At 34.2% G+C, this 16077-nt stretch overlaps 1 protein-coding gene across 3 annotated transcripts in view; it reads right to left on the bottom strand.

The window, feature by feature from the left end:
- Positions 1-16077, bottom strand: part of KIF18A (kinesin family member 18A) — a 72633-nt gene that overhangs the window by 41968 nt on the left and 14588 nt on the right. For all 3 annotated transcript variants that reach the window (XM_036427582.2, XM_036427583.2, XM_036427584.2), the window contains 7 exons: positions 14960-15064; positions 14404-14514; positions 11906-12103; positions 9184-9360; positions 7198-7272; positions 6872-6984; positions 2594-2756 (listed from right to left, as the gene is read on the bottom strand). In XM_036427582.2, coding sequence (XP_036283475.1) covers positions 2594-2756; positions 6872-6984; positions 7198-7272; positions 9184-9360; positions 11906-12103; positions 14404-14514; positions 14960-15064 — 942 coding nt within the window. The remainder of the gene's footprint in view (positions 1-2593; positions 2757-6871; positions 6985-7197; positions 7273-9183; positions 9361-11905; positions 12104-14403; positions 14515-14959; positions 15065-16077) is intronic.

Genomic DNA, 16077 nt, shown 5'->3' with positions numbered 1-16077 from the left:
GGCCTTTAGTTGGCTCATGTAAATAACAGAAAATAAAGCTTATATCAGAATGGTCATAAATATCTTGATCTTTATACATAATGGATATTCCAAACATTTTTGGTGTTTTAACCAAGGCCTGAAATGAGATCAAAACTGGCCTTTTGGCTTCTTACCCCAAGCCAAGGGTCTTGCACACTTTCATAGAATCTGTGGTCTAGAGCAGCTTGACCTGTCTGGGCTATTTGCCAAAAAGACACTGAACTTGATGATCATCCATTATGATGGCTGGACTTGAGACAATAGATCCCTATGAATTAAAATATGTTCCTGCACATGATTTTGGAAGTAGAAAGCTACATGAAAATACATCTGAGGTGGTGGTCTAAAAGGACTTGGAAGTAATAAGAGTAGGTAAGCTTTTTAAATAAATAAATAATATATGAATGAATGTATCTCATGCAATACACATGTAATTAAATTACATAAATACATAAAAATAAAATTAACCTGATCATCAATGAATACCAAAACTGAGGCAAATAGTTATCCAGTCTTTTCAGAATGTTTACTTCTCTACGCTTTGGTGCATGAATTTGTACAAGGGTGGGGTCCCGCTGGCCTGCCCTGATAGGGGCCCATCAGTCCTGCCAGATGGGGGGAGGGACCAATGGTGGTTGATGAGCCGGCCCCGCCCTCTGGTCAAACTTCTGGTTGAACTCCCTGTTGAACTACTGGTCAAGGGTACAATTTGCATATTAGCTTTTTATTTTAGGATGCTTAGAACTCATGCTTCTTGAGTTTACATCTTACTAGTCTTAAAACATGCCTAGCCTTAAATTGTGCATACTTTACCTTTTGCCCTAATACATCTTCTATTAGATAAATGCATGAATTTTGAGCCTACCCATTTGTTCACATTTCCCATCTTTTTATCCTGTAACTTCTTCAGACCTCCCAGTTCCTTAATTCTCTCTTCAGCTATATCCAACATGCAAAAAGCATAGTGATAAAAGGACAGGCTCAGGAATCAGCTTTCTTGAGTTCGAATCACAGCTTTGACACCTATGAGCTCTGTGACCTTGGGCAAAAAGAATTATATGTGCCTTGTGTCTTCACCTTAATTATCTCATTTAATAATAGATAAACATGTAAATTGACCATACTTCCACTATGCCCACAGCCATTCAGGAGTGAGTATGCAAATTAACCCGACAAAGATGACAGGTTGGGTTAATATGCAGATGCAGAGCAGCTGGGCAAGGCAGAACGCCTGCTGAGGTAGTGGGGGGCCAGAGGGAGCTATAGGAGTGGTGCTTCAGCTGGGAGTGAGGACTCTCAGGCTCCCAGGTGGCCCAGGAGCGAAGTCAAGGGAAGAAAGGCCCATTCTCACACGAATCTTTGTGCAACACGCCTCTATTGAGGATAATAATATATTTCATACAGTTTTCTGAGAACTGAATGAGTTGATACACATAAAGTACTTAAAACATTGTCTAGTATTGTACCTATAAAGCAAATTTTTTAATTCAGTAACTAAACTTTAATTTCTGGATATTTCTTTTTTTTCCCCCTCAGATATGGATGTTCTTTTACTTTGATTCACTTATTTTTAATTCATTTTGATGACTTTATTCATTTTTAAACTTTTTATCAGATTGCTCTATTAGCTAAAGTTTTGGGTATTATGTCATATTTGTTAAGCTGTTGATTTGTTTATGATGAACTGTTCCACCACATTTTTTGAATTTTGGATAGTAAGTTCTCAATGGTGGTTTAAATTGAGGGTCTATTTTACTAGGCTCATTTTGCATTGCTTCTGCCCAGGTCTCCATAAATTATCACTGGTTTGATACCATTTTCTACGTTAATTTCTCATCTTAGAAATTTGCTAAACAAAACACAATATTATAAAAATTCAAACCTTAAATCCTGTGAAAAGAATGTCTATAACGAAAGTCTTCCAATGAGACATTTTTCCTTATCACTTGGGCTAGTTGTTAAGGTATTTTTTTCCTGGTGCACTCCCAATACGAAGGATGCAGGCCTCTGAGGTTCCCAGCTTTATATGGTGGCTGTCATTTCTAACCCCCTGCCTCCCTTGGGTCCATTACCTAAACAGTGGTGTACATCTAAAGCAAAGAAATAAGAATGTTTTGTGTGTGTGTGGAAAGGGAGGGCAGTGTACTATTGCACTAAATAAAACCAAGTCAAAGTTCATCTGCTTTTCTTAGCACCATGCTATGGAAATTCGAATAATGCCAGTGATAAAATATTCTTACCTAGGGAAAAAATTGCCATTGGTCTAAGTTGCCCCACATCTGGTGTAGACTGCTCCCCCTCCCCCACCTTTGGTACTCTACTCTTCTTGAGTGTGTTAGCTTCATTCACGTTAGACATTTCAACAACCCTCACAGAAGTAAGCTGCCACTGGTTTTCTTTCTTGTACGATAAACTATGCCTGTAGAACAATGCTTACTACATTTCCTTCAGAGCTGCCAGGTAGGTGGCTGTTGAGAACGGGTGACTACGTAACACTGCCTTTCAAATTTCTAGAGTGGCAAGTTCCCATGGTTTATAGTTTCTAAAATTTAATTAAAAAGTTGTTAAATACCTTTTCTACTTTGTCTTCAGAACACATCATTTCTATCTGTTTATGGCACTGCTGTTGATAGAATGACTTAAGTTCATTTTCTTTAAGTAACATTTCTAGCTTCAGATATTCTTTCCTAATTTCTTCTCGATTCTGGAACAAGCAGTTCAGAATTTCTTGATATCTACAAAAAAATAAACACATGAAAAAGTCACTAATTCTGTGATATATGATAGAGCTTACTTAAAGAAATGCATGAACAAAAAATATAACATTCAGAATAAGACTCAATAATAAACAGCAGATTGGTTCAAGTGACTGTTCATTAAGTTACAAAAATATTTGAAAATGGTTAATAATTATTTTTACTATTTTGGTCTTCTCTCCTTCAATAAAAATCATGGTATTAAAAATGTAAGTATTATAGGGGCCTCTGTTATTAGACTGCATTTTGCTTAGCAAAAATAAAATATTTATTTGTAGGAAATAGATGATAATCTGAACCTGTACTATCCCAATTCACCAGGCCCTCAAAGCAACACAGTACTTAGCTTATTGTTTCGGTTTTGGCTCACTGTGAAGAAATAAGCAGTGGGTGGTGTAATCATATGGTGCCTCCATTGCCTCCTAGGGAAAGTGAGATGGCCAGTTTTTTGCATCAGAACTTGTTAGAGTGAAAACACACCATAAGGTCAGGGACCCCCTACAGCCTGGCTATGAGTCAGTGATACTGGCCATGACCCAAAACATACAGGTTTACAATGTGGTAAACCAGAAAAGCCACTGTTGTGTGTTTCCTCAAAAGGGAAATATAGATTTAGAGAATCAAAGTTGGGGAATTTGACTTATATCTCCTCCATAAGCATAAAGACCTCAAGCTGAAAAACTCCTCTGAAAGCCCAACAGTGACCCTGCAATCCAGTGTCCTCTGGGTCGACAGAACATTTATTACAGAAACATTATAAGTTTATAAAAATATATTCCCACTTTTAAGTCATAGATCAGTTCTTATCTATAGCAGCAGTATGAGTAGTATAGTCACATATAGGCAAAGCTCTCAAAGAAAAATTAACTATGACACCTTTAAAACTGTAACAAAATATAAGCACTTAAAAATAAATGTTCTTTGACCAAATTTTTGATATACTTGTAAAGATCTGTGGTAAAAACACTGCCAATTTACGTCAGTAGTTCCTAATGAAACTCTACTGGGAATGAATATAAAACAAAATACATCGACTTTACTGCAATTTTGTCCAACTGATAAATATTTCATAGAAAGTATATACGGACATTGCAATTTTATTGTATTATATTACAACAACACTAATGCCAGTAAATGAATTGATAATTTTTTAGTTTTTCTTTAACATTTTACCCAAGGACATAGTTAAATATTTGTCAATTTTGTGGTACAGACTTATTTCAATTAGTGGTGTTTACGATGAGAGGAAGGTTGCTAGAAAGCTCCTTAAAAAAACAACAAAAACAAACTAAAAAAAACCCACAAAACAAAACAAAACAAAACAAAACAAGGCAACTATCATTTTAAAACAGAAAGTGTTTTAAGGGACTGACAAATATCTATTTTCTAATTATTTAATACATTAAAGTAACTAGAAAACAAAAATCTTTAATAACTTTAGATGATATATGAGGAATATTAAATTCTTACACCATTTTCTTGATATAGCCGCAAAAGTTTTATAGCTATATATAAAGAACAATTGCATTTTCTTCTTGAATATTATCTTTCCAAATAACTTTGACAGATATCAAATACTGCATATTCTTTATGTATTTAAACTTCATATACATGTTTACTTTTTTTTTTACACAGACACTTTTCAAATTAAAGACATTAAAAAAGTTTTCCATAACAGTGTGATTGATGTGATGAAAGTTATTTCACACATTTCTATCAGAAGATAGTTAATTTTAAGGGAAAATGACAAAGATATACCATTCTATGATTAGCTTCTTTATAACTATAAGTAAATTATTTAGCATGTTGCATGCCTTATAACCCTAAGTTTTTATTGTTGGTAAAGTCAGGTTGAAATGTGAAAAATGCCCAAATAATTGCTTATTTCATAGTTCAGACCATCTCCCTCCCGAATCATTTTACCAGAAGAGTTCAACAATTAAAAGCCATCAGCTCTAGAAGTCTACTATTTGTAAGGTGTTAATTGATAACCAGATCTGGTTAAGTAGGTCTAAGCAATTGCATTCAAGCAATGACTACAAATCTAAACAGTTGATGACTTAATTTTTAAGATATCAATAAAGAGATAACTAGTTGCCTGGGGACCAATCATACATTTCACAAGTAAAATAATAAGGAAACTACTAAAAATATATCAGTTAAAAGGTCTTTTTGATAAAAATGAATAAATGAGAAATTACTTTTACTTGATATTTTTAAAGATATTATAAAATTGATGTGATATTACAAAAGTATCATAAGACTAATAAAATATAACCATTTTATTTTTACAATGGATTATCTGCATTAACAGAACATAATTTAAACACTAGAAAATTTCTTGTATCTACAGAGCTGATACTACAATATTATATATGCTAACTTTTTGCTAAATAAAAAACTGATTTATTTTATTGATAGAAATAACTTTAATTTTTATGTTTGTGAAATAGCACAGGGTGGGAACAAAATAATTAAGATCTGAAAGAAATGACTTTTATAGTTATTACTCTTATCTATCAATGAGACAATATGCCATTTCAAATTTGCAAGGGTTGTTGTAATGATCAGCTAAAATTAATATGGTCTTAAAATTCATTAAAAATTATAGCCATCTTTAAAAACAAAGTGCTATTTGTTATTATTAAAAGTAGTTATCTTAACACCTGGGGTAGTTAATAATATATATCTTGAGGTAGAAAATAATATATATCTTTTTATATATTGAGGTAGAAAATAATACATATCTTTTTATAAACAAAATACATTTATATATATTATTTTCTATATCTTTTTATATATATTATTTTCTGCCAAATCAAAGATACTTTATATAAATTAATACGCAAATTAAATTTTTAAAAAGGTGTTGTAACTGAAATTAAGTTGAGGTCATTGTTGAGGTCATAGTTTTTCTTATGTACATCACGACACCTTCTATATACTCTAGTGTTCCAAAATAGCGTGAATAACCAATGATTTAAGTTGTGGCTGGTTTCTCACACTAATGATAAGGTAAAATTGGCTCTGGGCAATGTCAAATAAGTTTAACTTTACTGGACTTTAACAAAAGTTAACAGATTCCCTTACTACAGGGCTTCTCAGAGCCTTCAATATGTTGATGTACTTTGAAAATCTTTTAGATTCCTTTAGTACTAATTTCCAAACTTGTTCAATCTAGGAATTCCTTACTGTCTTCTTAGAGTTACTCAAGATGCATAGCCTTTGAACTATCTAGACAATTTGTCTTAATTGCTTAGGGGAAAGTCCTTTTGAGTATTGCATTATTAACAGCTCTCATTTTTTTTTTAAATATACCTGCTAAGAAGCTTAGTGTGAACCTATCAAAATTCTCTATTAACTTATACCATTGAAAGATGTTCTTTCAAATAGTTAAGAACCTAAACTCATTGATTATGAGTTATATACAGCCAAGAAAAGGTAGATAATTTACATAATCTATACAAATAACAATAATGCTAGATGCAACCACACCTGAATGTGTCCCCTGAAATTCCTGTTGAAATTCAGCACTCAAGGAGAAGGAGCTCTTGGGATGTGATTAGGTCATGAGGGCTGAGCATCTATAGATAGGATTAGTATCTTTATAGAAGAGATTGCAGAGAGGCCTCTCTCTCCTTTGGCCATGTGAGGATTCAAGAAGTCTACAACATGTAACAAGACCAGCATCCAACTATCCAACTGGTACCCTGATCTTGGACTTCCAGCCTTAAAATATATATACATATTTGTTAAAAAAAAACACAACACCCAGTCTGTGGCATTTTGTTAAAGCAGCTTGAATAGACTAAAACAACTGGGAAGGAAAGTAAGAAATGCACTAAAATCTAATTTCATAAGTGATATCATTGGCTTTACCTTTTCTGAAGAGTACCTAAGTCCTGGTTCTCCTTACTATTTATATAATCACAATTACAATAATGGATCTCAAAAGTGTTAAAATATAAACACCAATCAGTGACTTTCTGAATTCAGTTGAGTACATAAACATACTTATACAACAGATAACAAAATATTTGATGAAATTTCAAAATAATAAAACATCAAAATGAAATATTGATTATCAATTTTACCTTTCAATTTCTTTTTTTTGAGGGTTTGAAATCATTAACTGCGCTTGGGTATTTTCCTCAGTAATGGCCTTCTGTTCTTCATAGGCTTTTAATTTTTCTTTTAACATTAAAATCTAGTAGAGAGATACACTAGTTAAAATACAAAATAAATTATCTGTCTCTATTATAAATACATGGCCACAGAAAAATTTTAGCCATGAAAAATAATTGAACAAGTCAGATTTCATATGTAATAGAAAACATGTCAAATTTTTAGACAATTAAGATTGTAAAATCCCATGAGTGAGGAAGTGAGGGAGATTAGTATATGTAAAAAGTAGACACACCTCTTTCTTCTGCTCATTACAGATCTTCACATACTGAGTTATATGATTGTCAAGGTGTAGAACATTGCTCTTCAACTGTAAAAATATAGAAATTATGAGTATATATAAAGATAATCATTATCACATAGTTGAATATACAAGCAAAATGACACTATATGTTCATTAATTCAGTTCCATGAATTCAGAATTAGTGGCAAGTACAACCATGAGACAATCATGATTAATTATACTCAGATTTAAAATCTATGACAAGAGGATATGCTGACCACATTAATAATGTAAATGAAATGATAGATTGCTTTACTATCTGAAAAAAGGTATTTTTAAGAACTTATGAAGCACTCATTCTCAATATGATTAAAATTACCCATTTTCTTTTTCCTCTGATTTCTAAGAAATTCAGAAATAATTTTAAGATTGAGACAGTTGTAAGTTCAACTAGGTATAATGAGTTATTACATTTTATCCTTTATATAAAAGTATGGGCCCTTTGGCAGCTATGGAATTGTGGAGAGAACATTAAACATACAAGTCCAAATACTTAATTTTGAGGCCCTGCTCACCTCTCAGCTAAATGATGTGCAAGTTAGTATTTACAACTCTAAGTATAGACTTCCTCCACTGTAGAGCTAAAAATGCCTTCCACAATGAGTTAGTGGAAAGATTACATGAAAAATGTGTACAAAAATTTTGAATACCCATATTCTACAGCTTTTAGCAACTAATTATATAAATAGTATCTGAACATTTCTCTAAGGAAAACAGTAACGTGTTCATGTTCATTCAATGAGAGTAGCAGAAGGTTAAGCAGGCAGAGATGTTATCACATTAGTTTAACTGTAGGTCTCTTCAAACCCTGAGGTCCTGTGATTTTAAACATATATTATGATTGACTTATATATTTTTTAATTACCCCAAATTATTTGCAAAAATACTGACCTCACCAATCATTATATTGCTGGAGCTAGAGATTGGTTATGTCAGTATCATAAACATAAAAATAAACGATTTTTAAAAAGCGATTTACTTTATAAACCACGGCAGATATACCTATTTTACAGATGAAATAATCGAGGCTTAGAGAAATGAGCTAACCTACCCAAGGATGTCAGGTAGAAAGTGTTGGTGCTAAGCTAAAACAGGTGGTTCATTCCCAGCTGCCACAATATGCTAAAGCTTTCACCAATTACTCCAGGGTGCCATGAAAAATCATGTGTCATAATGTAGAAAAGGTTGGGTGAAAAGGTTTGGTTCAGTGGATAGAGCATCAGCCCTCAGACTAAAGGGTCCTGGGTTTGATTCCTGCCAAGGGCAGGTATCTCGGATGCAGGCTTGATCCCCAGCTCTGGTCGGAGTTTGTGTGGAAGGCAACCAATCAATGTGTCTCTCTTACAAAGTGTTTTTTTTTTTTTTTTCTCTCTCTCTTTCTCTTCCTGTCCCTTCTACTCTTTCTAATCATCAATAAAAAAATATCCTTGGGTGAGGATTAAAAAAAAAAGAAAAAAAAAGAAAAGAGGCACTAAACCCCCTTAGCTGCAAAAAGACTGAATAATAATTATCTATTATACATGTAATCAAGATGCTTAGTGGTTTAATTATTTAATTAAAAATATATTTTATTGATTTTTTTTTTACAGAGATGGAGGGAGAGGGATAGAGAGTTAAAAATATCAATGAGAGAGAAACATAGATCAGCTGCCTCCTGCACACCCGCTACTGGAGATGTGCTTGCAACCAAGGTACATGCCCTTGATTTCAATCGAACCTGGGACCCTTCAGTCCGCAGGCCACTTGCTCTATCCACTGAGCCAAACCGGTCAGGGCTTAATTTTTTAATTTAATGTCCAATTCATCCTAAGTATAAAGATATTTCTAACACTATTTTCTAACTCAGTAAAAATGCAACTCTAAATTAATATTTTGTTAGAATTGTAAAAATAATGTCACCTATTAGCCTTATAACACAATCAGAGTAAACATACTTACAGAAGATTTAATGTCCTTTGCACGGTTAGCATACTTAAGAGTATTATATGTGTCATCGTAGCTCATAGAGGAAGGACTAATAGCAGCTATCATTATAGTTTGACAGTTGCCTCCAAGAGAATCCTTTAACAAGCGAGTGAGCTTACTATTTCTGTAAGGAATATGCTGATTCTTTCTCTGAAAAAAATAAAACAAAACAAAACACACACACACACACACACACACAGAATTATTATGTCATTTCCCACATTTAAATGCAAACCTGCAACCACTTCACTTTAAGAATATAAGCAACTTCCCAGCTTTGCCCAGAGTTATGATATAAATGGGGAGCTAAATGATGATAATGAATTTTATGGAACAAGTAGAGGTAGGGTCCTTACTGGCTGCCGGCCAGTACTTCCTCCCTGCCCCTGGCTGAGCCCACCCCTGGTCGAACTCCCAGAAGACCTCTAGGTTGAGGGGACAATTGGCATACTATGCTTTTATTATATAGGAGGATGCAATGAATACATAAAACAAATATCCTATTTAAAGATTTTATATCTATCTGAATATAAACTTTAGATAATAAAATATCAACATTGGCTCATTAGTTGTAATAAGTGTACTTCATTAATGGAGATGTTAACAAGGGGAAATGAGTGTGGAGTATACTTAAGCAAAGTTTAGAATTATTCAGCTACTTTTCTGTATCTAAACCAATTCAAAAACAAAATGCCTATTTAAAAATTTTCCATTCATTTTTAAAAGAAATTAAAATACAAAATTAATATATGCCCTAAATAAATATACTAGAAGAATAGTAAGAATTCTGTGTGGCATAGAGCAGTTTTCTCTATCTGAAATGGTATTTACTATTTTACAGATACTTTATCTAAAAGCATAACAAAGTGATAAGAATGTAATTTTTCTAGGTTTTCTTTTACTTAAAGGATTCAGTACTGACTTTATCATAAAAATTACACAATACATACAACTACTATATAAAAACAGCGCATTATAATGTTAAGCTAAAAGCAAACTTATGTTATCCAATGGATATCTTTCATATTACAGAAGAGGAAAATTTGTACTAAGTAAAAAACAACATGACTTGGTTCTGGTCAAATGGCTTGTAATTCAGACCTAGAAATGGGCTCTAGGTCTCCCAACTCCCAGTTTTTTAACCTGTAGAATGTGTATTGCTGGTGATTGAAATGATTTCACATGTATAACACATGCATTAAACACTGTCTCACAAATGACTCTATTTACCGTATTTTTCGGACCATAAGATGCACTTTTTTCCCCCCAGAAGTGGGGGGGAAAAAGTCCCTGCGTCTTATGGTCCAAATATAGCCTACACATATACTTTAAAAAAAAAGTTTTTTTACTTGCCCGGCTCTGTGTGGTCTCTGTGTGCTTGCCCGGCTCTAAAATGGTTCTAAATGCTGCTGTTTACTTTACAGGGTTGATTACATGTGTTTATGACTGCACATAAAATATTTTAGGACACTATTTGTTTCAGAATCTTTTTTTCTTCATTTCCCTTCTCTAAAAACTGGTGCGTCTTATGGTCCGAAAAATACGGTATTAAAAATTACGTATGAAAAAAAATGCCAATTTAAAACTTAGAAAATCAGTCTCTATACCATGCTGTCTGCTTACATGTTTAAAGGTTTAAGTTAGAATATGAAAGTAATCTTGCTTTTGCAATCTTCATGGGATTTCAGTAACTATAAATTATAAAAAGGGTCCTCAAATTATTTTAAAATACTTCATACTAAAACAAAATGCAACATTTTAAAGACTTTACCATATTTTTCCTAAAACTCATGAGGCTGATTGAAGTTAAATTAAATGACTGCATTTTAACTTTTAAAAAAGTCACTTTTACAAATACAGAAACTGTAAAATATGCTGTACTCTAGTAAGCACGTCTGGCATATATAGGTGTAAAATATTTTACATATCCCAAAGGCATCCAATAAACACTAACCTATTAGGTAATTTAATTACATTTTATATCTTAAGTTCCTCTTACACTCTCTAAATCAACACTCTTTAATACTTAACCTAATTTTACAGAATAGAAAAATACTAACCAGAACAGGCTTTAATTTTTATAAGATGTGTTTTGTGTCTTCATGCCAATTCAATTATCATGCTTGCTGTGTAGGAATCATTAAATACTAACTTTAAAAATCAAGTTCAAAATAAGTAATGAGAAAGTGCCATAAAATATTAACTATCAATCTTATAGTTAATACTTTTCATTAAACAAATTTTGGTTACAAAACTAGAAATTAAAAAAATACAGAAACAGCCGGGACCAGTTTGGCTCAATAGATAGAGCGTGGGCCTGAGGACTGAAAGGTCCCGGGTTCGATTCCGGTCAAGGGCATGTACCTTGGTTGCGGCCATATCCCTAGTAGGGGGTGTGTAAGAGGCAGCTAATCAATGATTCTCCCTCATTGATGTTTCTAACTCTCTCTCCCGCTCCCTTCCTCTCTGTGAAAAATCAATAAAATATATTTTTTAAAAAAATACAGAAACATAGCTTTATTTGATATACTAGGCCTTCTGAAGTCTTTGCTCTGTATATAAAAATTACTGATGTACTCTTGAAATTTGACTAATAGATGTTTAAAACAAAATTATATTAAGTAATTATCTCTCTAGAAATTATACATACTTCAATATTTCAAAATGTTTAGACAAATAAACATATGGTACCCACCTTTGTATCTGCTAAAGCATTGATGACATTCCCAAGAGCGAGAAGTGATCGATTAATATTTGTACCTTCTCTGAACCGGGTCCCTTTAGAACTGGTAGCACTGGCTCTCTCAGACCCAGCCAGGTCAATGAGGGACATCTTGGCAATTCGGACATTTTGATCAATACTTGCTGTTTTGTCTTGTTGCCTCAAATAAATCTTTTTGAAATTACAGAATAGGGAAAATGAGAAGATATAATAGAATTAAAAGGGAGAGTACAGTTTATTTTGGCTGATATCCAAGAACACCAGAAGTAACTACCAAAGTTGAGAAAAATTGGAAAATAAAATGTGTCCAAAGGACAATTAAGTGTTGGCTGGACTAAGATCAAAACAACCACTATTTGTATCTGGTAATCCTTGAATCAAAACACAGGATTATCAGAGATGGTAGTAGGGCACAGGTCCTTTAGAAATAATGTTCCTAAGAGAAAATCAAAGGCAGAATACTTTGTATGTCTGCAGGGATTGTTCCCAAAGGAAAGCTGAATTTGAATGTTGACCCAATTCGAAGAGTAAATTTACCCCAATTCTCCAAATTGTTGTGTGTTATTATAGTTTAAAAAATGAAACATATAAAAAATAGTATATTAAAGAAGTCATGTTCAATAGCCTATTAAGAGTAAAGAACAACTTATCCAACTATTTTAAGCTACTTTATCATTTAACCAATATAAATTTGGTGGCAAATTTAAAAGATATGGGAAAGATAGTTTTCCATTATAAAACCTTTCTGTTAAATTTTCTTATAAAACAGGGTCTAAGACATTTTGGAAAACTCCATGTCACAGATAAATATTTCTCTCAAGACTACTGATAAATGAAGTCAGTGGTAAGAATAGAAAAGATTAACACAATTTTGTATGCTGGAGACTTTCTGAATGATTTAATTGCCTCAGATATGAATTATTTCAACATAACCATTTTTATAAAATGAGTTCTACATAGCATAATCTATCTATATATAAGAAGATAGTGACCATAAAGCCAGAATGACAGGTTGTTATAACGCCCACTGTGGCCAGCAAACTGGCCAGATCTGGGAGCGGGGCTGGCTGGCCAACCTCCCTACCCCCTTTTCCACAGACCGGCCCCACCCTCGATGGGCCCCCACCACCCCGATTGTCCCACTGCCCCTCCCCCGGGCTGGCCCTGCCTCTGATGCCCTCTCTACCCCAATAGGGGGCAAGGCCAGCTGGCCAACCTCCTGCAGTCCCTTCCCCCATACCATTGGCTCTCCTCCCTAATCAGGGGCAGAGCTGGCCATCCCCATCCCCGAAGGGCCCCCCAATTCTGATCAGAGGCAGAGCCGGCTGGCTAGCCGGTTGGCCCCTCCCACAGGCTGCTGCCCCCCCCTCCCCCCATAGGCTCCCCACCTCTTTTGGCCCACAGCCCTTCTCCTTGGTTGGCCCCGCCCCCAATAGCTCACCCTCCACCCCAATCAGGGGCAGCCCTCCTCCATCCCCCAGCCAATTGCCCACAGACCCTCCCTTTAACCAGCCTGGCCCTGATCTGGTCCCTATTGGGGGCAGACCAGATGGACCCCACCTGGGCATGGCTATATAATAAAAGTCTAAGCTACGACTACGTTGGAACGACCCTAACAACCAGTTTCTATGATGCACGCTGACCACCAGGGGCTGATGCTCACTCAATGCAGAAACTTCCCCCTTGTGGTCAGTGTGCTCCCACAGGGGGAGCGCTGCTCAGCCAGAACCAGGATCACGGCTGGCAAGCCAATGGCAGTGGCAGGAGCCTCTCCTGCCTCCATAGCAGTGCAAAGGAGCAGCAAGCCGAATGGTAAGGAGCAGTGAGCAAGCAGGCTGGTAGTAAGGAGTGAGGGCACAGGCTGGGCTGAGGGACATACCCCCCCCCCCCCCCCCCCCCCCGAACCCCCCGCCCCGCACAAATTCTAGTCCATAATAAAGCTACATAATCATTTGGTTTTAAGAAGACTAAAAGCTGTAAGAAATAATATTTAACCTATGCATTTAGAATTCTTGAAAGTACTGTATCAACTGAATTGCACTTTCTTAAAGAATGCAACTACTTTTTATGGTCACTACGATGAAATCTTTTAAAAAGTGAATCAGTATCTCCCCAATTCCTTAGTTATGTAAATCTAGATCTATAAAGTTTGCTCTGAATAGAGGTTCATGCTTTGTAAATATTAAATACTTTCACCAATTTAAAGAAAAAATAGAAAAACTTCTCCAACACTTCCACTTTTTTTTAATCCTACATCTTTAACCAGGTAAAATTTAATTTCTGATTTACACCATCTCATTTCTAAATATTCTTGATAGAATCTTTTCAAAGCTGCAAAGTAAAGAAAGAGTTTAGAAGTAGGAAAGTTCACAGATAAAATTTTTTTTGTATGTTTGGAAATTACTATCCATGAATTTGGCTTCATTTGTTTTAAATTCAACTTAAAGAGCAATAGTCTAGTGCCTTGTTACCTGAAAAACAGCATGAGAACGAGAAGATGTGGCATTCATATCAGTAGGATGTTGTGTCCTGTTTTTGTTCCCATTATCCAATAAGTGTAAAATTTCCTCTGAGGACTTGGGCTAGAGAAGTTTAAAAAACATATACACATTAGATATATGAGTTTAATTTTTTTAATGCACTTTCAATAAGCAAGAATTTTAAAGATAAAAGAAAAGGTGAAAAAATGCTTTCTATAATTTAAATTCTATTAAATATTGACTGTATATCCTTTGCTTTGTAAGTTGGTCTTGCATGAGGAATAAAAGAGAAAGCCATGTCTTCTGAGTAGATAAAATATAAACATATTGAAGAGAATAATATGTGAAATGTTCAGGAGTATTTTTTTTTTTAAAGAAAAGCTCATTTAATTATTTCAAGGAAAACAAAATAAAACTAAGATATACTATGTTTATTTTAAGTTTGCACTTCATTATTTTCCTTCTTTCTCAAGTACAATGAAGAATAAGTAAATGGCTAAACAACCAAACTTGCTATTTGAACAAGGGGAAAAGTTTATAAACATACCTGATGTAAAGTCAACCCCTGAACGACCACCCCTTTTTGGGCATCTTCCCGGACAGCAAGTGGCCCTGAATTTACTAAGAGGTCACGAATCTGTTCATTATAGACCTTAAGATGAAAATAAAAACAACTGCTTTAGCATTGATCTTAAAGCAATAGTGATAACATCACAAACAGGCATACATTGCTGATTTAAGTTTATATTCGAATTTTATCTTGAAGACAAATAGGAGTTCATTTATTTCATCTCATTCCTTCTATCTCATGTTGCCATTAATTTTCTACCATCTGAGGAAACAGAAGAGTTTAATTACGTAGGTTTGAAATTTAAATTTAAAGGTGGAGTCATTATACCCTCACTTGATGATTTCAGTAAAACAGAAATAAAATAGATGGAATTGCCTTTGCCCATTTCCTGGAAATACACAGGACACGTGGTCTTGGGAAATTCTAGTGGATCTGAAATAATTTATGTGGAGGTGGCATGCTTTTCACTGTAGAAGACATTTATTATTTCATGATGCCCAAGTAGACCAAACTTTTAAACATTGTATAGCTCAAAAGTGAAAGAAAGCTCATACTCAAGAATGGATAGTATTTTATTCCATTTATCCTTCAATTATATTAACTTAACATGTAATTCTTATGTCAAATTCCATACTGGAACCCCATCCCCCATTTGAATTATGAAGAAACTAGGGCCCTAAAAGGTTAAGCGATTTGTCCATGGCCATGAAAGTAACAGCAGAGGAGATTGAAGGCCAAATATCCTCACTCTACTACATGGCATTGAATACACATCTGTATTTTACATCTCTGGCATTTTTTTTTTTTAGTAATTTTTATTTTTTTAAGTAATGCATATACATAATTTTATTGAGGTAATTTTATGAATTTACTAAAGGTACTAAGTTTTCTAGTTCTTATATAAATGACAACTACCACTCATATTTCTATATTCTAATAAATAGCCCATAGTGCCAATTCATTGCTAGTAAAAATTTTAACAATGAATGATAACCATTTTTAAATGTAATAAACTCTTTAAAGTAGTAAAATATTCAAGAGCTATGTTTTTGGCTCTTATTTTTCTGAAGTAGCAGTCACTTTTCTAGTGCTTT

The sequence above is a fragment of the Pipistrellus kuhlii genome, unplaced genomic scaffold (assembly GCF_014108245.1).
Source record: "Pipistrellus kuhlii isolate mPipKuh1 unplaced genomic scaffold, mPipKuh1.p scaffold_m20_p_9, whole genome shotgun sequence".
Lineage (NCBI taxonomy): Eukaryota > Metazoa > Chordata > Mammalia > Chiroptera > Vespertilionidae > Pipistrellus > Pipistrellus kuhlii.
Note: the sequence above shows the minus strand (reverse complement) of the source record. Positions and strands in the feature narration are given on the sequence as shown.